The sequence below is a fragment of the Poecilia latipinna genome, unplaced genomic scaffold (assembly GCF_001443285.1).
Source record: "Poecilia latipinna isolate Pla-1442-1.1 unplaced genomic scaffold, P_latipinna-1.0 Scaffold197, whole genome shotgun sequence".
NCBI lineage: Eukaryota > Metazoa > Chordata > Actinopteri > Cyprinodontiformes > Poeciliidae > Poecilia > Poecilia latipinna.
Genome location: NW_015112813.1, coordinates 179,529 through 204,411, shown reverse-complemented (window position 1 = coordinate 204,411; position 24,883 = coordinate 179,529). Strand labels below are relative to the sequence as shown.

The following is a 24,883-nucleotide window of genomic DNA, read 5'->3' as shown; positions in this document are numbered from 1 at the left end:
AAAAAAAAAATTGGAATTTTTCCAGGAACCCCCCAAACCCTAAAACTTTTTTTTTTTTTTTTTTTCCCCCCCGATATTGTCTGCGGGAGGTACCTCCTGTCCAGTGAGGAAGAGCAGAACGTCGCCCTCTTCTTCCTCGCACATGTGGATCTGGATCACGGTGCGGATGGCCGCCTCCAGGTAGTCTCGCTCGGGCTCCGGTGTGTAGAAGATCTCCACGGGGTGCGTGCGTCCGGGGATGGTTAGCAGCGGGCAGTTGTCAAAGTACACTTGGAACTTCCCGGCGTCCAGCGTTGCGCTCATGACGATGACCTGGGCAGAAAACGGGACGCGGCAGCTTGTCGGCGAGGGGCACGAGTTTGTGCAATAACGGGTCCGAGCATTCATGAGGAAATGGGTTTTTTTTGTTGTTGTCTTGCTAATTATGCATTAAGACAAGTTCTAAAGAAGACAAGGGTGGAATTAAAGTCATGATTAATGTGTCTGCGTCCTTCTGCGGCATGAATGATGCAACAAATTTTAATTTTAAAAGAGAACCTTGGCACAAACCGAATACAGAGTCCGTAATGTACACTTCGGCATTGCAATCCAAGTAACTGACCTGCAAAGATCTATGGCAGACCCTGTTCCTGTTGCTAGGTACACGGTGTTCTTAAACACAAGCCATTAGACTGTGTGCATTAGGATTCTGATGGGGAAACACGTCTCCCATTTTCAATCTCTAATATTTTCAGGGGCCAGCGTCTCTGCATTTCGCTTTACGCTCTGCAAGAGATCCTAATTGCTCTTAATCAAGGCAAATTAAACTTTCAAATTTGGTGAGCGATAGGGATGAAGGAGATAAGGGGAGTGGGTGGATGATCATTCCCAATAACCTAGAGCTCATTTAACAGTCTGCGAACAACAATCTAACCTTTGATTTCACTCTGACAAACAACTAGTCATTATCCATCTGCTTTATGAAAATTATATCTGGCACACGCTAGGCCATAAAACTTCTGCCTGCCTTTACGATCGTCCCATTGATGCCGACGGTTGCCGTTTTCCTCCTGGTTGACCGGCTGAAAACGGTAGGCGAGTCTAGGAGCGATCTGTGCTGCTACTGCGGTGCAGAAAAAAATGGGTGTCCCTGAGTCTAACAGCAGCATTTCTCTTTCCACAACATGGAGACTCGGTCAGAAAAACGCAACAACAAGAAAAAAGGGACAGAGGCGAGAAATAAATCCTCTCCTTCTTTGAATTCATCCTTGGAGGGGAATTAATATTTAGGGCTGAAATGTAGTTTTACGAGAGATAAACTCATAATATTTGCAGGAAACCAAAAGGTTACGTCTGTAAAATAAATCTGCAAGCCGTAAAAAAAACAAACAAAACAAAAAAAACCCAACAACTGCAGCACCTGATCCTGAAATTACATCCTAAAAATAAAACAGAGAGTAAAGGGAAAACTCAGGAGATTTCTGTGAGCTGGTTCCTACCTTGAGGTCAGACCTCTGGCGCACTACTTCCTTGAGAACCCCCATGAGGATGTCGGTGGCTAATGTGCGTTCGTGGGCCTCGTCCAGAATGATGACACCATAACGCTCCAGCAGGGGATCGTTCATAGCCTCCCGCAGCAACATTCCATCTGTCATGTACCTGAGCGAGAAGAGGATACGGTGCCAACACTAACTATGCAGTACACTGATTCTTTATCATCATCTACGGCTACAATATCTGGTAAAACCTGCTTAAAATAGGGAAACAAAACAGAGAGATTTCAGACCTATTTATAGTTAACGCTACCTTAGACCTACCAATTTTAAAAACAAAGCCAGCTCATAATTAAAGTTTAGAACAATCCGTTACTTAATAAGTTAGTCACCATAAAAATCGTCGTCGTCATCAAAAGCAGCCATATTTTAATGCCCTGGTGAAATTTTTATGTAATAGCTACTTACTTTAACACAGTTTTGGCAGAGCTGCAGTCCTCAAACCTGATGGAGTAGCCCACCTCTTGACCCAGCACCACATCCATCTCATCAGACACCCTCTGGGCGACGCTCATTGCCGCCACCCTCCTGGGCTGGGTGCAGGCCACCGCTCTCCTCGGCCCCTGCAGCGAACGCACCATGTCTACACACCACTGTGGGATCTGCAGGACAGGAGAAAAGTTTGATTTTGTTAATCAACAGAGTAATGTACCACTGAACACCTATATATACATATATATTTTTTGCAACATATATCAATGGTTTAAATGCACATATTGTTTTGAAAAGGAAGATTCTAATGTCATTACTGGGAGTTTCACAGTTTTCCATTCTAATTTCGTTTTGAGAACTACAAATTACATGAAAAAATGTTTTTATTCTTTGCCCAAAAAATTAAAGTTGATCTTTTTCAACAAGAAAATGCATAGCGATTCCAGTTGAGCTGAGTTCTTGCTTAATCTTTTTCTTTATTTTTACAACTGGGATTTTAGATATAAATACGTTTTAAAATTTTATTGACTTAAGTAGCAGGTAGGCCACTAAAAAGTAAAATCAAAAGAATGCAATAAATCCAATTTCTTTTTTCCAATCTATCTAAGTAAGTATTTGTATTTGGGTGGGGGGTAGAAAAAAAAAAGTTAATTTCCCCAACTTTCATGCATCAGTAAACTGCATAAAACGTACCCAGATATTCACAGCACAGATTTTTAAGCATCATCAGTGCAGAACGCATCGACACACTTAAACCACTCCACTTTGCAGGATCGTTTATATTCATCTCAGGATGAGGCAGAGACTCAGTGACTTACTCTAATCTTTTCCTGCAAATTTAAAAAAAGAAAAAAAAAAAACACACACACACAGCCTGGCTGCTTGCTTAAACCACTTAAGATTTAACTGGTAAGTTTAGCTAACTGGGAATCAAATCGTAAAACAACCCAATGAAAATACATGAATCATTCATGGTATCAATATCTTTTTATCATAACCTTAAAGCAATTTTAACTGCCCAGAGTCAGGCTCTAAATTTACTGTGACATACTTGGGTCAGTTCATTAAAAGTCTGGTGTACGGGGGCAGGAGGGCAACTGATGGCTGCTGCGTTTCAAAAACTTTAGCGTGTCCCCCTGCCTCTACCTGCGTGGTTTTTCCAGAGCCCGTCTCTCCGACCAGCACGAACGACTGGTTCCGCATCAGGATGTCCGTAAAGACGTCTCTGTACTCCCAGACCGGGAGCCGCAGCCGCTTCTGTAGGATCTCATGGTAGCGCGGCGTGTGGGGCAGGTTGGTGAAGGGGTTCGTCTGCTGCTGAACGGGAGGTCGATTCGCGAAACTCCAGCTGGCTGCGGCCGAGGCGACGGGGTCACCGCCCGACATCGCGTCTTGGCCCCTGTTGCCGGTCCGATCCCGGTTCCTGTCACGATCACGGTCTCTGTCGCGCCTTGAACAGGAAGGAGAATGAAGTTAGGATTTAATAAAACACCGCAGTCGAAAGGAAACACTTCAGCTTCCATTTAGGCCAACGGTGAGAAAAAAAAAAAAAAAAAAAAAAGAAAACCTGTGGACAAATGTTAACCATGTCAAGCTCTTCTTTTGTAAAAAATACTATGAAAAGGTTACTGCACATTCTTTTTCACACTGGCAAATAGATGTCTAATCAAGTATAGCATGCAAAGGTCATGAATAAACTAATTGCTTGGAGCATTTTTCCCGTTACAAAAAGACCTATTTATCAGCTTCAGCGCACAAATTTGAAACTTTTACATTGTCGAAAAAGCTATTAAGTGTTTTGTGTCGCTTTTATATTACAACACTAAAAAAAAAATCCCACAACTGTTCCGAGGAGAACTGATAAGACTCGTTATGAATGTTCAAACAATGCATGCAAAAGGTCACCTCTAACTAAAATGTAAATCCTTCACTTCTTCAAATTAATACTTATTGGTCAGTTATTGACGCGCTATTCACATTTTTGTTGTTCGTAAAGGTAACAGTTTTTCTCTGGAAGGGGGAATTTTTTTACATGTATCAAGTCATGATAAATCCGTCCATACCCACTTATCCTTGCAGGGCGACCTAACAGTCGTGTTTTTGGACAGCAGAAGGAAGCTGGAGTACCCAGAAAGAACCCGAGCATGTACAGGAAGAACATGCAACCTCTACGTAAAAAGACCCTTGTTATGGATCATTCTCTACGCTTTTAAAAATTATTGCATTACCTCTTCAGCATCTCAAGTTCTGCAGGAACCTGCAAATGACCAATTTCTTAATTCGAGTGTGGTGAACCAGGGAAACATCAAAAATAATGGTGTTTGTCATTTTTATCTGTTCAAAAATAAGCTTAGCATGCACTATTTTCGGAGAAATTAGCCTGGTGAATATGTAAATCATTGTAGATGTAAAACAAAAAAAGGCCAAACACTACTTTCTCATTAAAATGCTTCTTTTATTACACAGTTTTATATTATTGGTGGGTTTGATTGTTTTTTTTCTATTCTCTTGGGGTTATTTCTTCTATCCTACACAAGAATGGGATATGAGTCACTCTTATATTAAAATACTCTTGCTCTATTTGGCCAAGTTTAGTCAGTGGACCTTTGGTGGCCCTATAATTGATGGCATTACAATAGAAGTAAAGCATGTCGTAACCAAACAGTTTCCATTCTTCAAAGAACGTAATTCATCACCAAAACTCAAACTATAAATTTTTAAAACATCAATCTGTGTTGGTGGGCCAAATTGCTACCATTTGTAAACTGCAGCACAAAATCATCAAAAGGTCCGCAAACGGTAATCAGTTTGCACTTCGAACAACCGATTCTGGTTTCAATCAGGTATGGTCACTGAGGGTCATTCTAAAACAGAGGTGGACAACTCCAGGCCTCGAGGGCCGGTCTACTGCAACTTTTAGATGTCTCTCTACTTCAACACACCTGGGTCAAATAATGAGGTCGTTAGCAGGACTCTGGAGAACTTGACTGCACTTAGGAGGTGATTCAGCTGTTGGATTCAGGTGTGTTGGACCAGGATTGCCCACCTCTGTTCTAAAACATGAGAATGTATCCACATAATGAAGAAACACTGTACTTGGAACAAAGTTACACTCTCCAATCAACACAAATATAAAAAAAAGACACTATAAGAAAATCCCACAACTCTTCCAAGGAGAGCTGCTAAGACTCATTGGAAATGTGTCTCATGGATACTCTCTAAAAGCAGCGTTTCCCCAAAAATATTTTCCTCTAAAAAAGGAAGCAAAACGTTGGCCCTGAGTTCAGTTTAGAGGCAATACAAACACTGTTCAGAAAATATTTTTAAAATGGCTAAACACTTAACATTTTTTCTGAAATTCTTAAATAAAAATGGATAGCTAGCAAGGTGCCTATGGATACTGTGAGGAAAAAAGGGTCATGCATTTATTAAAACATGGGAAGTCTGTTCCAGAATGACCTTTCTACTTTAGCTTTAGCTAGCCTAGCATGCTAACACTACTGGCAAAATACTTCATTAGTGTATTTTCTATTCTATTTTCTATTTTCTAAACACTGCAAGCTACCTTGAGCGCCTTGCTGACATTTACCCGAATTACTAAAGCCTGTAATTTTTCCAGCTCGCTGTAACTTCATGTTTATCTGTGAAACACTGACAGTGTTAGCTTACAACAACAATAACAAGCTGCAATCAATCCCAGTAGTTTAACGCTTAAGCTAAAAGGCTAGAGGAACATATAACAAAAAATTACATATTTTAACTTGAAGAATAATCGTACTCTAATGCTAAAAAATGAGGTATGCACATGCTGAGATTTGTTTTTGTCCAAAATAATAGCGAATCAATCCATTTAGAGTTTGACCAAACGCTTAAACCCCGGCTAACACGGCAACCGGAAACTCCTACCTCATAATTATTCCCGATGATCAAGAAAATAAACCAGAAAGCTGCTATTCTCTCTGAAAATCACTGTAAAAAAAATTCCAGACGTATTAAATTCAATGAGGGATGACTGCTTTGAAAGTCTAGGTCAAAGCAGATGCTCCACAGCAGCTGGATGCGGAGGAGGATACAGATGATGCAGGAGGGCTGTGACTACAGCGGAGTCAGCATAGGCGACCCAAGGCTTGAGGAGGCCTTGAGCAGGGTTAGGCCCCCCGTAAAAGGTATTTATTATAAAGCAACCAAGCAAAGAAAGAATTTGATGTTTTTTTTCTTGTTGTACAAGTAAATTACTTTTTTATCTCAACAGAAACACTCAAAAAATACTGCAGTGGCCAACTCTTTAACATTTGCTGAGCTGGTTTATTTTTTTCCATTGAATAAAAGTTTAATTTGTTGTTTTATTCACATCTTCTAACCACAGTCTTTGCAGAATACAATGACTTCGGATTAAGTTGAATTCATTTTGAGTCCCACAGCAATGCTGCAATTGTTTATAGTTATCTGGGCAACCAATTGTAAATAACTTAAAGAGACAATAGGGTGAAGGAGGCAACAGTGGTAAGAATCTGTCTAGTGACCAATGGGATTCTGGTTCGAGTTTCCTGTCTGTTGTTGTGTTCTTGGGCAAAACACTTCAGAGGTCAGATATGCATGGAAACCTCATTTCTGTCAGACAGACCTGGCAACAATGTGAATGGGTGCACAACAGAATGTAGTGTGAAGCACTTTCAAGTCCTCTGGACTTGATAAAGCACTTCATAAGTACAGGCCATTTAGCATATGTGTTTTCCCTGACAATCATGTCAGTGACTTTACATTATTTAATAAATCAGAAACAAGGGATAAGAGTGTTTAGATTGAATCAGCATTTTGGAAAATGCTTATTTGTCTTATTTTGGTGTTCTTCAGGCAATTCAGGAATACCATAAGAAGCTGGTTGCCTCAGTTTTGCTCTATAATAATATGTCAAGTGTGAAGGGTTATTTTTAAAGCAAACGCAATACATTTGTTGAGCTTTGCAGACAGTTACAGTGTGTAAAAAAGGGACCCAATCAGCACAGATTAATAAACTTCATCGACTGTTAGAAAAAAACTGTCAAACTAAGATGTTTCTTTGTGTTCACAACTAGCATATTTATCAAGTTGTCTAAATATATATATATATAAATGTACATTTAAATATATGCGTTTTTCATTCACTGTTTGGAAATGGTTAAAGAGAATTTCTTAATAAATAAACAATGTTTTGAGATCTTTATAATGAGTGAGAATTCAAACATTTCTGTGGGCCGTCTGCTGGTCTAAAGGCTCTAAGTAGCCTTTTCCTTCACGCATGCCTTGGGCCACCTGGAAGTCAGGATGACGCAGCTCATAATCAGCAGACACACACACACACACGGCTAAAGATACAGAAAAGTGTAGTCGCACTCCAACCTGATCAGTTCAAACTTTTACTGGCTGAAGTTCTCTTCTGCCCAGTGCTGTTCCATGTGCGCTCACCAGTACTCACTACATGCAGCTGGTTTCAATTGCATATATTGGATAAATATTGATTTATTCAAGCTGTTTCTTTAAACTTCTGAGAGGTAGAGAACACATTAATTGAACTTAATATTAGCGGTGACATTTGCATACTTTGTTTGTCATACTTAATGTTTTCCATGTGCTGAATTTTTGGAAAATAAATATTTTCAAGCAGCTCCACTAACTTTTTGATGTCATTTTTTAATTTATTTATTTTTAAACATGGCCTTCAAGAGCTTCAAATCCTACATCCAGTGTCCAAAATTATAAAATGAAGAACAACCTGTCAAAACAAACAATCATTGCTATTGACACAGATAATTACACAGCGCAGACACTGCTCACGGGCTGAATAAACGTGAATAAGCAGTTCATTTCCTATTGTTGGGAGATTGATGGGGATGATTAAGAAGAAGTGAGAGTCACAACAAAGTCATCATGCTCCAATATTCAGGATATTTTAGGATGCTGCGAATTTCCCACCTTGGAAGTCTGCCTCTTTGTCACAGGCTGTTAAATGCATCTCCAATTATCTGTGAAATAGCTGTGGCAGGCAGAACTCGCAGTAAGCGAATGGATTAGGCACTAATCACATGAATGCAAACTGCAGTTTTAAAAAGAAAAGGAGAAAAAAACTAATCAGACAGCGAAGCTAAAAGTGTGTTATTTTGTTCTATTTTTGACCGTTTGAAAGCTTGCATCTGTTAAGAACATGGAAATCTGATCTACGGAGGGGGGATGAGCAGTGCAACGGCTCACGAGGCGTCAGAAACCGTTACTATTTCCTGACGGTTTTTTAGTCGCCCGTGATTTTCTTTCTCTCCAGTCTTTTTTTCTGATGCTGAAGCTGATTTAATATTTAACTTCTTATCAGGCCTACAGTTCTCACATTTGTTCTAAACCACACAAGGTGAGGCGAATGGAAGAAGCTAAATACAGGGCAGTTGGTGAAGAAGACACCTATCAGAGGCTCCAAAAGGCTGGGATGAAGGCTTATCTTTTTGCAGGACAACAACACTGCTTACAGTCGTATATGCAATAAGATGGAAAGAATGTGCATGTGTTAAAATACTGCAGTCCAGGTCCAGATTTAAATCCAGTTGATTATCTGTAGCAGGACTTCAATTCAGTGTCCCACCCTTTGCCCAACACCCACATTACACCACACCCTATTTTGTTATTGTCATGTAATGACATGACAGTAAAATTTTACTCTTTTACAGTTTCAAAAATAGTCTTAATCAGATACCCAAGCATTTAGGGAACAAACACGAGAATCAGATATTACTTATCATAAATTACATTTTTTTTTTTTTTGTCTCAGTGTTTCTGGCTCTTTACTCCTTGTCGCAATCGACCGGTTGCCACACTTCCTGTTGCCAAAACTAAATCTGACTGCAGCCGCAGGACATCCATCCCATGCCGGGGTTCGCTGGTGGACGCAAGAGCTTGTGGCCGGCCGATAAGCTGAGAGGCCACGCTGGAGGTCAGCGCATGTCCGTGCCGTACGGTCAGATCGCTATTAAGATTGGAGAAGGTGGGTCAGTGTGATAAGAGCCGACAAGACCTATTGATGTGACATCAGTGATGGGACACCGGCTCCAGATGCCTCAGCCTATTTCCAGCAGGAGACTTTCAGGGTTAAACTGGTCTCATTTCAGAGATCGGAATATTTAGGATGAATTTTCTGCTGCTGGTTGTCAAAGTAGTAAGGATAGTAACTTACTGCAAGATGCGTTCAGATTTAGTATTTCAGAGAACAGAAATAAAGTTCAATAAATCTTAGAAATAACCAAACGAAGAGACTATTGTAACTCGAGAGTGTTGTAAGCACCGTAACTCTCGACTGAGTCTGCCGTCTGGCAAGAAACCTCACACTACTTGGCTCTTTAAAGCGACATACCACCAAGCCAAAATAAAAATGGCCACGCTCGCCGCCCTCCGTCAGTCAGGCCTTTTAGAACCAAACAGAAAAATAGGATTTTTTTTTATAAAGATGTGATGTGTAGGTTTTGAGGGACTGGTAGCACCCGACATTTTTTAAAGTGACAAAGCTGAACTATACACGAGAAACACATGACATTACGTCAACTCTTTAACCACAATGCCTTTCAAAAGTATTCATACTCAGACTTTTTTTTTGTATGTATACATTTTGAAACATCACAAACTTCATTGTATTTTATTTGCATTGTAAGTTATAAACCAACACAAATCAGCGCATAGTAGTAGTGATAGTTCATTCCTTCATCTATCCCCATCACTTGTGCTTTTGATTTCTTTCTTTTAGATAGGTGTTCAGTTTTGTTTGCTTATCTTTAAAACAGTGGCTGAATTACGCCAGCGGCTAGTTGATGGCTGCGCCAAGGGAAACTTGCTGAGGCACATTTATCCAAACATCAATTTGGATAAATGTATGCGTGTCCAATTACAAACAAGTACGAATTAAGGAGAAGCTATATTAAATCAGAGGGAAATCTCAAACTCAGCCACACACTTATGCATATTAGTGTTTGCAAACCTCCCAGAGGAAATATAATCTAAGCATCTTTGGACTGAAATACCTTGGTAGATACTACTGTTGACATTTGTCCTCCAGTGAAGCAATTCTTCAAAAAGATTTTAGTCAGATTCTGTTATACATTTTGAAGGAGCTGAAATTTTCCACACCACAGGCAAGATGTAACAGACTATTCTACGTTCCTCGGTGCAGGTTCACCTAACTTGACAAAAGCGCCGATATTTGGCCAAAATCCACAATCACACATTCACTGCATCAGGCCATGTAGTTTGCTAAAAATGTATTTTCCAGCTAACTGGGTTCCTCCTATCATTTATATGCATGCAAACAATCAAAAACTAGGCAATTGCTTTGGAGAAATTTAAAGGCAAGCTGCTATCATCTAAATTTATTAGTTCAGCTCCCATCTGGGTGACAGACTTAAAGCTGGAACAAAATAAAATAAAAAAAAATTAAAAAGCCTTGGTGCAGTTTGCCAAATCATCTGCATGGCACAGGTCCCATGCTGTGTACGTGCTACGCTCCCCCTATTCCCCCCCACTCATCTCCACCCCACTCCAAAGCTGAATTCCCTCTTTTTCCTCGGCTCTATTTTATATTAGTGATTAAAAATAGCAAGCGGCCTCCTGCAGAATAAGCAGTTCATGCATTCTGGGTTTGATGCTGCGTTTGCCTGGAGAGGCCAGCTGTCACCTGCATGTGGGAGTGGGACTCGCTGCTGATTTCCCAAAACACACTGCGCTCTGGACTTTGGCCACGAGACGACCCGGGTGTGTTTACGGATTCAACTTTTTTCTCGACAGGAAAACTTCTGCTGTTCTGAAGAAGCTCTACTGCACGTTTAAGTTTAAAACGCGATAAAACTGACGTCCTACATGAAGTGTGCGATTTATTCATTCAAAAGAGAGAATTGAAAGAAGAAAACATCTTCCTCTCAAGGCTAAGAGTCAATTAAATTAAATGTTTATTAAAAAAGCTTAAGCTTTTGGGTTTCGAAGAGCAATTTGGACCTCAGCTTTAGCGCTCTGCACAATTATTGATGACCCTTGTAAAATGTTTAAAAAGGAAAAAAAGTAAAGTTAATATTTTAATGCATTTACATGTCGAACTAAAAAAAAAAAAATCTGAAAAATGAAGAACAGGAAGGTCAAACGGTCACACTCAAGTTCCAAGAACACAATCCCTACAGCATGATGTTGCCTTCACTGTGGCTTTCATGTTTTTTAAGCTTTCAAACAGGTTTTCTTTTTTTAAAAATGCCTCATGACCAAACTTTTATCTTTCTTTTATGAGAATATATTTTGAATGTTTATATTAATCATAGTACCTCTTTGAAATTAAATTACTTTTGTAATGGGTCGTTAGTGAATACTGGGCTGTGTGCAGTAACAACCTGTGGGTTTCAAAGGATGTTCTTCCTCCATGTTATTGTTTAAAGTACGTTTGGCTGGAGATTAATGTTTTTTTTTTTTTTTAAATAAGGAAACAAAAACAACAGAACAAATAGATCCCAACTTTCTGTACTGCAAATGAATACAACCAAACAATATGGCAGCTTTTTATGAATTTCCATTTATAAATATTAAATATTTTTGACACATAAGGCACATCCAAATACATCAAAAAATAGGCAAGATTTAGACAAACAAATATTAACAGTATTAAGGTGAAACAATGAATTCAAAAGTATCCATCACACATATAATTCAAATTTTGGCACTTCACCAATTTGAGATCACTTTTGGAAGTGATCCCCTCCAAAAATGCAGCACTTTTATTGGCATTCCTTAGCTTTGATAGAAAAATAAAGCAAACAACTGGGATTATCTCCTCACGGGGAAACGCAACAAGAGAATATAGGATACACAAGCTGATCACTTGTTAGTTTTTCTGCAGGGCATCGAGTTTGCAGCTCTACTGTTTGAAAGATTTTTTTTTGCTTTAGCGCAACAGAAGCTAGTCTAGATGCAGAGTGCACCTCTGGCTTTGTCAGCAGCATCTGGGGGGGAGGGAAGAAAAGTGTTTTCTCTGTTTTATTGACTGAAAGCGAGCTGCTCAGTGTGGAAGGAAGTTAATGAGCAGAGGCTAAGCAGTGGGAATCCAACTAGGGATGATTAATGTAATCATCAATAACGACGACAAGGACTTAGAGAAGTTTTCCCCCCATCTTTTCGTGACGTTAGATCATGCCAGGTGCAGATGGACAGTGAATGTCCCACTCAGTGTTACTCTGTCCCTCTGTGGCCTGACTCTTTGGAATCGATGCCGAGGCTTCTTCGTGTTCAAGTGCATCGTTAGACTCCCTGTCCTGGCAGGAAACCTCTGAATATCTGACAGAAGTCTGTGCGATGGAAAGCCACTGAAGCTTCGACTCGGTCAGACGGAGATCCAGTGCCAGAGCGGCTTCTTCCCCTTCCTCCACAGAGGAGCCCAGCTCCTCGTCCTCGGCTCCCTCCTCTTCGCGCCCTGCCTCCTCCACCGGACTCCGTTCATCCTCCGGCTCCGGATCGTCTCTCAGGGTCACGATTTCTCCCTCTCTCCCGTCAATCCCATCCGTCTCCATGCCCGCGAAAGGATCCGCGCCGCTGAGCAGTGCAGGTGCGTCTTCCCTGCCGGCGCCATCTGTGCCAAGGTCACTGCCAGCGGTGCGGCATTCCCAAGATGATTCATGTGAACTTCTGTCATCTGACAGAAGAGGAGAGAAGGAAAAAAATTGAGGTGATTGGTCATTGTAATTGCTCACTTGAGCTGCAGCCAAAGCCAAGATCAGAAAGCAAACACTTTTGCTTCAATTTGCCCTGATGGTGTTCACGGGGGAGATCATCTACGCATTAAAACAAACGGCACCGCACATCAAAACAACAACGTTTTACCGCATCTTTTCAAATTCTCTTTACATCTGTAACTAGAGTTTAGTTCTACAACACATTTTTACTTTCAAAAACCAAGTCCATGATGTGCTAAACACAACAAAATAAGAAAAATTGTCAATGTATCACTGTTACTTGTTTAAAACTGAGTTTCATATGATGCCTGACAAAAGTATTCACCAACACTTGAACTTTTCCAGATTTTTTTGACATGTCAGTCACAAAAATATGGGAATTTTATTGAGCTCTTATGGGATACACTGACAAAGTAGTAAATTATTGTAGAGGGCAAGTAGAAGCAAAAGAATTGGTGATTTTTAACCAATAATGCTCTAAAAAGTGGGGCCTGCATTTATATTTATGGGATATTTTGTTTAGCTTAAGGAATCATTTTATAACCTAATGCTGTTAAACATCTGCTCAACTTTCTCCCTGACTAGTTTGCTGTGTTTCTAGGTTTACATTATTTATTATATATTTTCTTAAAAACCAAGCATTTTACCTTCCTAATTACTACTTTGCATTTGCCTATCACACAAAACTCCCCTAAGATGCACTGAAGTTTGTGATTGCTATGTGACAAAATGTGAACAAGTTCCACGGTAGGAATAAGTAAATATGTCAAACGCTGCATGTGACTGAATCAGGCTAAATTTAGCAGCAGTGCCCCAGACAGGTGGAGCTGAAACAAGTATGACGCCTCCGTCTGAGTAATAGCAACAGCTTAGTTCTGCCTCGTCCCCGAAAATCCCTCTCTTAGGGGCTCACTGACCCATATTTGTGGATGTTCAGGCAAAAAGGTTAAAGACTGCACGCACAGTCCCAGCCACATTTTTATACACACTCTCAGAGGCCAAAACAGCGAGAAGAGAGGAAAAAAAAACAAAAAACCCCAGCAACATTACTGGAAGTGGCATCCATATTTATGGCATCCTCTCCACCCTCTCTTAAAAGAGAACATGGCAGAAGTTTCTGAATGTCAGTGGGCGAGAATTCGCTTCACATTTCCAAAATGCCATGGCATTTGGGCAGCTTGCACCAATAAGAGGCTGAGAGGAGCAGAGGCGGGAAGGGGAAGGACTCGGGTTAAACACGGGAGACGGAAAGGAGCGTTTCTCCACATGGTGGCTAATTGCTGTGTTAATGGCAGGGATGGGGATTCTCATCAGTAAGAAGAAGCTACACACAGTTACAGACTCACCTTTGAGGGGCTGCGTGTTTGGCAAAGACGTGGCACACGTTGGATGAAGCTCTGGCTGGAGATTTTCATTTAGTGCCATATTGTCCCTGGTTCCTGTAAGACGACAGAAACGCCGCCGACCTCAGTTACTCTCACATCCAACACGACGACAGAAAAAAAAACAAAAAAAAACACTAAGCCGGTAGTAACTTTTAAGACATTATGGAATGGATGAAGCACATTTAAGACTTTTCCCACCTCCCCCTTAACCACACATCATACAAACATGCACTCACGTATGCAGTGCAGCGCTCACAGAAAGAGGATTCAGCTCCCTGTCATCCGTCTTCATTAGTGATGGCTGCACGCCTTTTAGGCTGACACCATATGCTCCTCGAAAGAGACTGTACACCATAATCCAGACGTTATAAATATAAACACCCTTGTATGCGCACATAAACACAAGCGCAGAAGTGTGCATGTGTGTAGTTCTTTTACAGAAACTACAAGCTGGTAAAAGTCAGACTAGTTCTACTGTGAGGAAAAAAAAAAAAAGAAGAAGTCAAAAACCAGATGCAACAATGGAGTGATGATGCATGGGAAATAAGAGTGGTGAACAGGGAACATTGTTATGAGTGCATGTTGTAATGTGATATCGAAACAGTGAGTGAGATCATGTGTACTGAAATTGTGTCCGAGATTAAAACGTTTCAACGTCCACATCGCCCTGAAAACCCCCAGGATGAAACATGGTGGTGGCAGAGTCATACTCTGGGGGGGGGTCATTTTCCCCAGGCTTGAAAGGAAAGCTGGTAAGAGTTGATGGAAGGATTATAGAAAACCGATTCGTGTCATGCCAGTTTCTAATTAAGGCTCTACTCAAAGAAGTTTGTATAAATTTTTAGTATTATAAAAAAACAATAAAGAAAACTTAGTTATTCTCCACTCTTCTATTATTACAGAACTGCTTGTCACAGTATGGCAAAAAAAAAAAAAAAACTACAAGATGTGTTTTTCTTGGCCCCAATTCCAAAAACTCTGTTCAGATTGGTTAAAAATGATGAAGGGCAACTTTTTTTTCTTTGTTTGAGTTGTGCCAACATAGCCAGAAGGCAGGCATTATGCAAATCTGTTGCATGTTGATGTAAACAAATAACGGAAGAAAAGCCTGGGCCACAAAACAAGGCGGCTCAGCTGCTCCGTTTTCGTAGGGAGAGAATAACACCATTAACTCAGGGTTTTGGGAAGTTTTTTTGTAACAAGAAGGAAAGAAAAAGAAACCCAAAAGGCAAAATGTGACCTTTAAAGTGACATCTTATAGGACAAAACTGCAAATTGCCAACAATGGTGAGAAAACACTGGATCTGTTTTACTGCAGAATGCAATATGGATGAACACTAAAGGCTTCCTCATTTAAAAAACCCAGCAATTATTCAAAAGTGATTTATCCCAATTGATAGTCTTTTTCACAATTATTCTCACTAGTCTGACAAAGCATAATGGGTAAAGATTCACCAAATCTAAAATGACTTGAAATAATAAAAAAAACTTATAAATTGATTCCTTTGTATATTTTGCTGGTGAAAACAGTCAATAGAGACAGAAAATGCCCTAATGGTAAATATTTGTCTTTAAAATCAAGCAGAAATTTTCTAGATCTAGACATTTTTACTCATTAATGCCTACAAATAAAAAGTAAGTTGAATATCTGTTTCTCAAAACAGTTATTGACGATAATGCCATACCATTAATGCTCAAAACAGCAACCTCCATCACCTGTAATGGTGGGTGCAACGCCTTCTTGATGCACCCTGGAAGACCTCTTAAGGTCTTTAAGCTGGTTTTAACAAAGTAGTGCAAGTCTAGTTGATGGTCTGTTGTGCCAGGATGCATCCAAATGTTTTTGGCAGGTGTTAAGAGAGCATCACAGGAAGATACTATCTGCTCCACATGTAACCTAGACTAAACCGTGTCCAGAGGAGGCAGGAAAATTAGTTTTATCTGTCCAAAAATTTTCAAATTCAGTCCTTACTCATCCCTTTATCCAGCAATAAAGAAATGTTATAATAATGTGAAACCTCAAAAAGCCATATTTATAATAAAATACTGAAAACCAAAGAAAGATAAATGAGCTCATTTAGGTAGTCTGGAACGCAGTCCTTTGTAGCTGTGAAACATCTTTTTCAGTTAAAATGAGTCACTTAAGCAGCTGAAGTCTGTCAGTAGGATAAAATAAAGCTTTGAAGGTGCAGTCTGTAGCCTGACGCACCCTTCAAGGCTTCCATTTGCAGCGTTACAGTTCAGCTTGCACTTATTTAGCATGAAGTTAGGGCGGACTGCGAGAGCCCATCAATCTCAACTTCATCTAACTCACTACATCGATGTGATTGTTATTGTTTTCTGCCCTCTCTCATCCGTAGACAATGTAGTCGCTTTCCGTGTTCTCCGGGCTTCAGGTAGGCAGCCAAGGCCCTCCATCCTATCCTGTTTGGCTCTAATATCCATCAGCCCGACGTCCTATCACATCAAGGCCACAGACACTCGCCTCTCTTTCTCTATATCCTTGTCTCCCTAACTGTGGTGGACAGCGTGCTCATCAGGCACTCTGGGCCCTCGCCTACAAATTCCCTAATAACGGCACATTCCCCTAAATGTGTTTGTAATGTGGGCAATCATTTTCAGTAATGGATGCTTGTCAGTTTTATGGCGAAGAGAATGACGGTCTCATGACAGCGCACCTCCAGCCAGCCACAGCCCCTCCACCTTTCACACTGCTTGGTAGATAGTGTAACATCGCCCTCCGGTGGCAAAAAGGAGGAAGTGCTTTTCTTGTGAAGAGGGTTGGTCACTTGGATTTACTCAGACCATTCGAGTAAGAATGTTACTTTACATAATACACAACATTTTTTGTTTAAAGGAATTAAACAGCTTGAAGATTGACTTTCAGTTCTACATTCTTACTTCTGGATCCTAAAGGATTTTTTTCTTTAAGTTTTTTTTTTTTTTACTTCAGCTGAATATAATGGTACTACTTTGTTTACAAAAAGGCTTTAAATCTGTAAATGAACTGTTAATAATGAGTTAAATATTAAATAACCTTTACAGCTGTATTTTATAAAGTTTCTGGTGAACCTTAACATAAGAAATAAACTGGATTTCAGAAATCTTCATATCCCTTAATCTTTTTTTTTTGTTTATTTTTCTTGTCACCACAAACCTCATTGCACTTTAAATGATGGAGCAACACAAAACGTTGCATATTTTTTAAGTGGAAGTGAAACTCATCCAGTCATTGATCCACTTAAGAGGTTCAACAGGAGCAAGTCGAAATAATGTAGAATTTTAAAAAAATTTAAATGAACAGATAAATATCTGAAAAGTGTGGCATGCCTTTGATTATGAATTGTACAAATCCATCCAAAATGTTTTATTTTAATGGCCATCCATCAAACTTAGCAGGTCGGGCAAAGAGAGCATTAATCAGCTATTTGGCTCTCAGTTGATCATGGAAGTGGCAACAAGAAAGCATATCCTAAATTAAAGCCATTATAAATATTGTTCCTAGTTCGCCACATGCCATGAACAACACACAGTAAACATTAAACTTTTTTTCATATTTTTGCAAAAAGATGTTTTTTAAATGTACTTTTTCTGTACACAAATATAAACTACTTTGAGTTGCCTATCTGATTAAATCCCACAAAAATATATTAAAGGATTGTGACTAATCTGAAAGCATGAATACTTTTGCTAGCACTTTTCTTCCATCTCCCTCCCCCATCTATACCAGGCCAGCTGGATCAATACAAACGGTGTGTGTTGATGATGTGGTCTGGTTGCGTCGATGGTATCATGAACAAACACACTAGCTGGTGGTCAATGGAGTTGACACATGGTAAAAGGCGGGTACGAGGTGGCATGTTTTCTGGGCATCTGCCCAGATTTGTTCTGGCATGACATACAGAGGAGGGGGTGCATGGATGGGCTAAGTGGGGCAGAAGGAATACATACTCCCAATTCCCACAGATACGTGGTAGGTCAAGCCTGAGACGCAGCCAGAGGGGAGAGACAGAGAGGTACAACGTTGTAAATACAAAACCTTATTGATATGTTATAGTTAATAGAGGAAGAGTGGACATGCATGTATTTACACCTCAGCAGAAGATGTGTGGCATGCAGAGTTTTGGGGAATTTAGAGTTAACTAATATATACTTTTCACACAAAAAAATGTCAGGGAAACTAATATTAAAGAAAAAAATATATAAATAACCTTTAAAAATATTTATTTTCTACTCTTTTTTTGTGAAAGAAAGTGTGTCCACTGTCAGTAGTGGTGACGGATCTGTTGAGGAAAGGTTAATACACAGGATAAACATGAACAGTCACACAGCTGTGTTTGCTCATGGTGTGGTAGAGCGACTGTGTTCTCAGTGTCGCCTGTCTTGGTAAACATAGAAATGGATACAAAAAGAGCCTGAAATTGACAATTAAGTACACTTGAAAATGTACAAATTTGGGCTAAATTCCAAACTGACAAAGACATTCATTCTTGTAACAACAGTAAAAATGGTGGAACTGGGTTGTTCCTGACACTCACTATCTGGGGATTATTTTAGGTTTTCAGTATTTACTACAGTATAATCCATTTCCTATGTATTTTTTTTAACTCACCTGGTAAACTCCACAATCCCGAGACTTCCAAGGTTTTTAACTTCCTCTCCAAATCTGCAACTCTGTTTCCCAGGATCCTGCAGAACAGAAATAAGAGGTAAGGTTTCTACACACACTTAGTCTGTGTTTGTCTGTCTTAAGTGTTTGTCTTTGAGGAGGAGGGCTCATATAACAGTTACTACTGAAGTGTGTCAGGTGGTGGTGTTGGAAGTAAAATGGTAAGACTGAATCTGAAAAGTGTGGCGTGCCTTTGTATGCAGAATCCCTTATGCAAATACTAAGACATAAAATCAAGTGCATGCAATAAATCACCTAAAGTAAGGTTAGGTTGTAAAACAATGACTGCTGATGAGGGAATTCATGCAGTTGAGACAGGTGTGTTGGAGCAAAGATGCATCTAAAAGTTGCAGGGTAGTATCTCTCATGGACTGGACTTGAGCACCTCTGCCATAGTAAAAATAAAATAATAAGAAGTCATTTTTAAAGTTCACTAACTACCATACAGAAGGAGACAAAAACGCATGCAAGAAAATGCCCTGGTCAGATGAAACCAAAACTTTTTAACCTTAATATAAAATGGAGGAAACCTAACACTGCATATTGCTTTGAATACACCCGCCAGATGGTGAAACATGGTGGTGGCAGCATCATGCTAGACAGACAAGCTAAACAGAGCTGCGGGTTGCTTAGATCAAAGCATATTTGTGCATTAAATGGCCTAGTCAAAGTTCAGACCAAAACTGAGAATCTCTACCAAGACTTGAAAAATCTTTTTCCACACCCTCTTCTCAGTCTGAAAGAGTTGGAGCGATTGTGTCAAGTAGTATGATTAGTCAATAAATATAAGTGCATGGCAAACTTTTCAGTATTTTTTAATTTATAAAACTTTTATTAACACATTAAAAATGCACTAGTTTCTCTCTACTTCAATATTATGCTCCATCTCGAGTTGGTCTACCATATCATAAGCACCAGTAAAATGTTGCAGTTCAAGATTACTAGGTGACCAAATGTGGAAGAGTTAAAAATAATAAAATAAAATTTGCAAGGCGCTGTACCGGTTTGTGTGCCTCTGGTGCTGGATGACCAGATTCTTCTCATGGATGGTCTCCAGCAGAGCGGTGGCGAGCGACTTGAGGTCAGAGATGGACTGAGGTGTGGCAGGTAAGCTGCAGCCCTGCTCCTCCAGGAGCATCTCCTGGACTAAAAAAAAAAAAATGGAAGAAAAGTGACAACAGTGTGACAGGAAAAGCAGGACCGAAATTTTCTAAGACAGAGGAGCGGAGCCACAATCTACTAATAATGCATCAACAAAACCTTAAAAAGCAGACATCAGAGAAAACAGGTTGACGGAATGAGAGGGGGAGGAAACAGCGTGACAAGAGTAAGACAGAGACGGAGTGTTAGAAACAGCTGTCTGCTAGGTGACACCTCCCTAACTTTAACTCCAGAACCCACTGTGCTGCTTCTGCCAGTGACTGTCAGTCATCATGGCAGCCTCATTTCCCTGCCAGTGGCACTCTGCACCACTGAGAATACAATTAAAAACACAGTTGGTGTCCGGATGGTGGCTTGAAGGATCGGCAAAACATAGGTTATTAAATAATTTAGTAAAAACCACAGCTTGAGACGGGAAAACTAGTTTCTTTTACTGATGACAATGAAGATATCTAATCAAATTTGGGAGATAAAACCGAGGTGACAGGCACAGTCTCGCCAGCTTTTTCATTTTTTTACGCTTTCCAGATGAACGGCTCTGTATTTTATGTTTAACGTGAGCTCAACAGTTGGTGTTTTCACCTTGTTTGGCTGACAGCACTCCTGTAAGGGGAACGCTGTTTGATCTCCCATATGCGCTGGAGTTTTTCCTCCTCTCGAGGGCCGTCTGTGGAGAGGAAACCAGACAACAAAGCTTGATGGATGATTTGAGTTTATGCGGCTTCTTTCATAAAAAAACAAAAACAAACAAAAAAGGAAATCCTGTGGGCTTCGGAGATTTAAAAAACTGTTGTAGCATTAACCCTGGAACAGAAGCAGTTACCTTGTACTTCATGATGTTTGATTTGAGCAGGTTCACCTCCTCCTGAAGTTGCGAGAGCCGGTCGTGTAAATACCTAACGTGAAAGCGATTAAAAATGCGATCAGCGTCAAAGCACAGATGGCTAGAGGCTTTTTATATGCAAGACGTGACAGTTCTAAGTTCTGGAAAATGGTAATTCTGAACAAGGCAGAAGGCGATACATGAAATAATAAAGTTCAGGTACATTAATGTGCCAAGGTTTTGAATCATCCCTAATGTGTTTATACTTTGCTTTGAAAACAGTAAACTTTTGCACAGTGGTCTATGATTTCAGTTTACATCCATAAAAAAAGCTACATGCTTTTTGGAGCCTTTGACATCTCATGTTTTTGGACTGTACCTGGACAGAACCCACACATTTGCAGGTAGAACATGAAAACTCCATGCAAAAAGGCCCAAAGCTGGGGTTCAAACTGAGAACCTCACCGTTACAAGCCTACAGTGGAAACCACTTAATAAAAGATGCACAGCGTTTTCTATTCACCTGTTTTCCATGCAGAGTGCATCCACATCAATGATGCGCGACTCATGGTTCCCTAAAATGTGGTTCAGTTCAACATTCAGCCGGTCAGCCTTCTCCCTGAAAACGATGCGTTCTGCTTTAACGTCCTGCAACTCGTCCGTCAAGGCTTTTATGGTGTGCTCCATCTCCTCCATCTACAAACACGTGACAAGGTCAAAGGTTTCTGTGACGTACAGCTTGTTGAGACTTCACAAGTCGCTTTCATTATTCAGGAAATGAGAAGCCTCACATTATGAATTTACCAGCACTACAATTGTAGTCTTGGAGTCATTTGACAGAAAACGTTAACCTCTAGCGGTCAAATTAATTTTTTTCTTGCGTATTTATAGCCAAATAATGATAAGTCATCCTGAATGTCAGGACTGCAGAGGAAAAATTCAGGAGAATGGCTGTGGAGGAGGCAAAGAAAAAGTGTCTTATATGACACCAATACACAATATCTACCAGCAAGGAGTCTCAGTTGTTTTTGTTTGATCAGTGGTCACAATCTTTAATATTTTATAAAAATCAGCATGAGACCATTAGCGAAAAAAAAATAAAAGCAGGGTTTGACAAAGTCTACCAATTTAACTTGCAGTCAATATAAATTTGATTTAACATCTTTTGTATGGTGTTGCAATAGAGCTTATAGCAACATACAAGCATAGAAAACTTTTAAAAATAATGTATTTTGTTTAAGTAACATGAGATAAAACATGTCACCTGTCGCCCTGCTCTTTCTAGCTGAGAAACCAAGTCCTCTCGTTCATGTGCAGGAAAGTGGCGGACCCCCACCTCTTCGTCTCCCAGCCTCTGTCGAGTGATGGTCATCCTCAGCAGCTGCAAGAAGAAGACATTAAGTTCAATTCCTTCAAAAATATGTGTTTTTCTTTCAGTGGATCTTTGTGAGAGCACCTTGTTGTCCCCCTGGGCCTCAGCCAGCCTCTGATTGAGGTCCTTCACCTCCTCAGTGAGCTTCCTCACTCGTTCCCTGGAGTCCCTCAACAGCTGACCCAGGTTCACCTGAGGAAGGAGGAGAGGGGGAAAGTGAATCCACGCAAAGCCACTTGATTCCTCACAAAAGCTTGCAGATACACTAATAAAACCTTCAAGGGGGATATAAATGCTTTCCTCATTAAGATCTAACAAAAAAGTATTGCCAGAAAATGAGATGGCAATAAAGTTGACCAAAACATTGTTGTGTAAGAGTTTTTTTGTCCTATGTAACATAACTATAATCAGTATTGATAAGTAAAGTTAAACAATGAGAAGTTGGCCTGGTTTAAATTAGATATTTGATCATCTTTGTTGTGAACAGCAACTCACCTGATTACGTTTTTCTGGTGGCAAAGAAGGATCCCCATCCTGAAACGAGAAAAATTTACAGTTGAAATCAGAAGTTTACATACAGTAAATTAAAAGACACACACCTTCTTTCTCACTGTCCAAAGCTAAATCAGACCAAACGTCCTACATTTTAGGCCAGTTAGAATTACCAACATTATTTTTATTTACTAAATGCCACAACAACAAGAGAAAGTGGTCAGATATGCATTTATCAATGTCCTTAAAATCAGAAGTAAAATATACATTATGTTTCTATCCAGTTCTATTTTGTTTCCTGCATGTTGAACACTCACAATAAGTTCCCTGTACTTCTTCTTCAGTCCCTGGTGGCGCTCTCTCAGCTGGTTGGCCATCAGCTTGTACTGGTCTCTCTCCTGTTGGCATGTGTCCAGCTCTTTGGACAGGATGAGCAGCGCCTCCTTTTTACTCTCCAACTTGCGTTTACACACCAGGAACTGAAACATGGAGTGAACAGAGAACAGTGAAGACGCGTTACAAAATGCATTAAGAATGGATTAGGTTTCAAGTTATGTCTAGGTCGACGTTTTATTTTTATTTTTTATTTTGCTTAACAAGCAGCCAGACTTTCTTATAATAATTAGAATTAGTCTTGGCAAGTCTTCCTGGCTTTCAAGTCGTCTCCTATAGTCTCTCGAACTTCATTTTTTATAGAGTTCTAGTTCTGTGACAACAATTAAGCTAAAATAAGGAATATCTGCAACATTTTTAAAAAATGATATCAAAACAGATTATTTAACTTGGAAAACGCCACATCATCTCTTGAAATGATTCCAATATTATGCTTATATATTGACGATTCAGGAAGTGACATAACTTTGGGCCCAATAGTTTGTGTGGGCTGAAGAAGAATGAGTTTAATATGAAACGTTTGTTACATGGATTATTGAAAACCTGAACTAAACCAATATTACATTGTTTCAATAAATCCTAAAAAGATCACGGTTTTGTTTCTTTTGAATGTCAGCAACAGTAACATATCTGCTCAAATATGAAAACATAGACTAATAAATGGAAAAGAAGACGACCTAAAAAACTAGCTGTGTTATATATTGGAATTCAGTCATTATTGCAATATCACTGTGTGAAATACTTTAATACAAATGAGAGTATCAAATTTGTGGGACATTGTTATGAATAATAATGCAAACAAAAAGTAAAAGTTTGCAATTGGTTGTTTTCCTGATTATTGTTCAGTCCCACAGGCAATAATTGAGAAACATCTAAAGAGTCATGTTTTTGGAAACTAATGAAAAAAATTCCTGCACAGGCCTGACAAAAGATGGGAATTGCATTGTTGAACTTAAATGTGTGCCTGCTGCTTGGATAACTCTCTGGGCAAATCGATTATAAAATGCTATGTTATATCAAAATGTGCCATCTTTGGAATTTCTATGCAGATGCACGAAATGTAATACAGTGCAATACCAGTTCATCATTCTAGGAGCACTGATAATTTACGGGTGGGAGTGAACTTAATAAAAACAACAAAAAATAGGAATAATAACTTTACCAGAGCTACAACAGAGTAGAGGAACCCTTATCTTGCTTATAACCAAATTGCCGCTGAAGCTGAATGTGCAGAAGTATTAATTTTATGACCTGTAAAGTGCTTTACAATAGTATTCATAACCCTTAAGCTAATAAGTACAAACTATAATATCTTATTGAGTTTTTTTTTGTGTGTTTGAGCAACAGAAATTGGTAGCAATTTCAAGCAAACATCCTGATAACTAGGTAGGCCTACAGGTGTGTTTCACCTGTAATTAGCTGCTCCGTCCGTTCCCACACCTTGTCGGATGCTATATGGGCTTTAAATATTTGCCTTTTTGAGCCATAGCTAAAAGCCTTGGTGAAGACCTTAGCGGGTGAGTCTATGTGGCGGTAACGAGTTTATGACCTCTGTTCATCAAACACACCTGCTGGTTCCATATGGACAAGAGGAGCATCTGTTAAAGCCGCCCGTCTGAGAAGCAGCGGTTCTCGGTGTTTATCGGTCCTCTTACCTCGCTGACCAGTCCCTGCCAGTCGCTCTCACTCCTCTTAGAAGACTGCATTATTGTAAAATGTAGAAATGTCAGGATACAGGATGAACACCGCTCACTCGCCTCCTCCTTCGTTTGTTTATCGTGCAACGTCACTTTTTTGCCACAGCTGTCAAAATGAAACCACTTCCGGTAGAACCGTCAAAATAAAATGACGCTTCGCTCAAGGGAGGAAATTCATTTTCATTACTGGGGGTACAGTAAACAGGGAGATT

General features: G+C 39.8%; 2 protein-coding genes across 6 annotated transcripts in view; both read right to left on the bottom strand.

Annotated features, from left to right (window-relative positions):
* Positions 1–6,074, bottom strand: part of dhx15 (DEAH (Asp-Glu-Ala-His) box helicase 15) — a 32,720-nt gene extending 26,646 nt beyond the window's left edge. Inside the window, exons 1-5 of one of the 2 annotated variants that reach the window (XM_015031004.1) lie at positions 5,871–6,074; positions 3,111–3,414; positions 1,941–2,134; positions 1,479–1,638; positions 94–312 (exon numbers count right to left, since the gene is read on the bottom strand). In XM_015031004.1, coding sequence (XP_014886490.1) covers positions 94–312; positions 1,479–1,638; positions 1,941–2,134; positions 3,111–3,414; positions 5,871–5,875 — 882 coding nt within the window. In that variant the 5' untranslated portion in view covers positions 5,876–6,074. Of the gene's footprint in view, positions 1–93; positions 313–1,478; positions 1,639–1,940; positions 2,135–3,110; positions 3,415–4,027; positions 4,903–5,870 lie in introns of those variants that run through there. The other variant, XM_015031003.1, reaches the window with a different exon arrangement.
* A 5,433-nt stretch (positions 6,075–11,507) lies between these two features.
* On the bottom strand, positions 11,508–24,801 carry ccdc149a (coiled-coil domain containing 149a). 4 transcript variants are annotated; one of them, XM_015030995.1, is made up of 13 exons: positions 24,630–24,801; positions 22,899–23,060; positions 22,585–22,623; positions 22,174–22,281; positions 21,982–22,098; positions 21,241–21,413; positions 20,718–20,790; positions 20,477–20,561; positions 19,735–19,879; positions 18,677–18,753; positions 18,016–18,048; positions 14,026–14,118; positions 11,508–12,639 (listed from the first exon to the last, which is right to left on the bottom strand). In XM_015030995.1, the coding sequence occupies exons 1-13, from the start codon at positions 24,678–24,680 to the stop codon at positions 12,134–12,136; spliced, it is 1,662 nt and encodes a 553-aa protein (XP_014886481.1). In that variant the 5' UTR covers positions 24,681–24,801; the 3' UTR covers positions 11,508–12,133. The 4 variants fall into 4 exon arrangements, with proteins under 4 accessions (XP_014886481.1, XP_014886482.1, XP_014886484.1 ...); XM_015030996.1 differs by having other exon boundaries at positions 24,543–24,632; XM_015030998.1 differs by lacking the exon at positions 24,630–24,801 and adding an exon at positions 24,384–24,480.
* Positions 24,802–24,883: the final 82 nt, after the last annotated feature.

What these genes read in the sequence shown, in the direction of transcription:
- ccdc149a (XM_015030995.1), bottom strand. Translation starts at nt 24,680, where the DNA reads ATGCAGTCTTCTAAGAGGAGTGAGAGCGACTGGCAGGGACTGGTCAGC. An exon ending in AGTGCTGTCAGCCAAACAAG is followed by an intron (nt 19,880 to 20,476) that starts GTGAAAACACCA and finishes TTTTTTTTTTAG; the next exon opens with TCCAGGAGATGCTCCTGGAG. An exon ending in GGGATTGTGGAGTTTACCAG is followed by an intron (nt 18,049 to 18,676) that starts GTGAGTTAAAAA and finishes GCTGCGTCTCAG; the next exon opens with GCTTGACCTACCACGTATCT.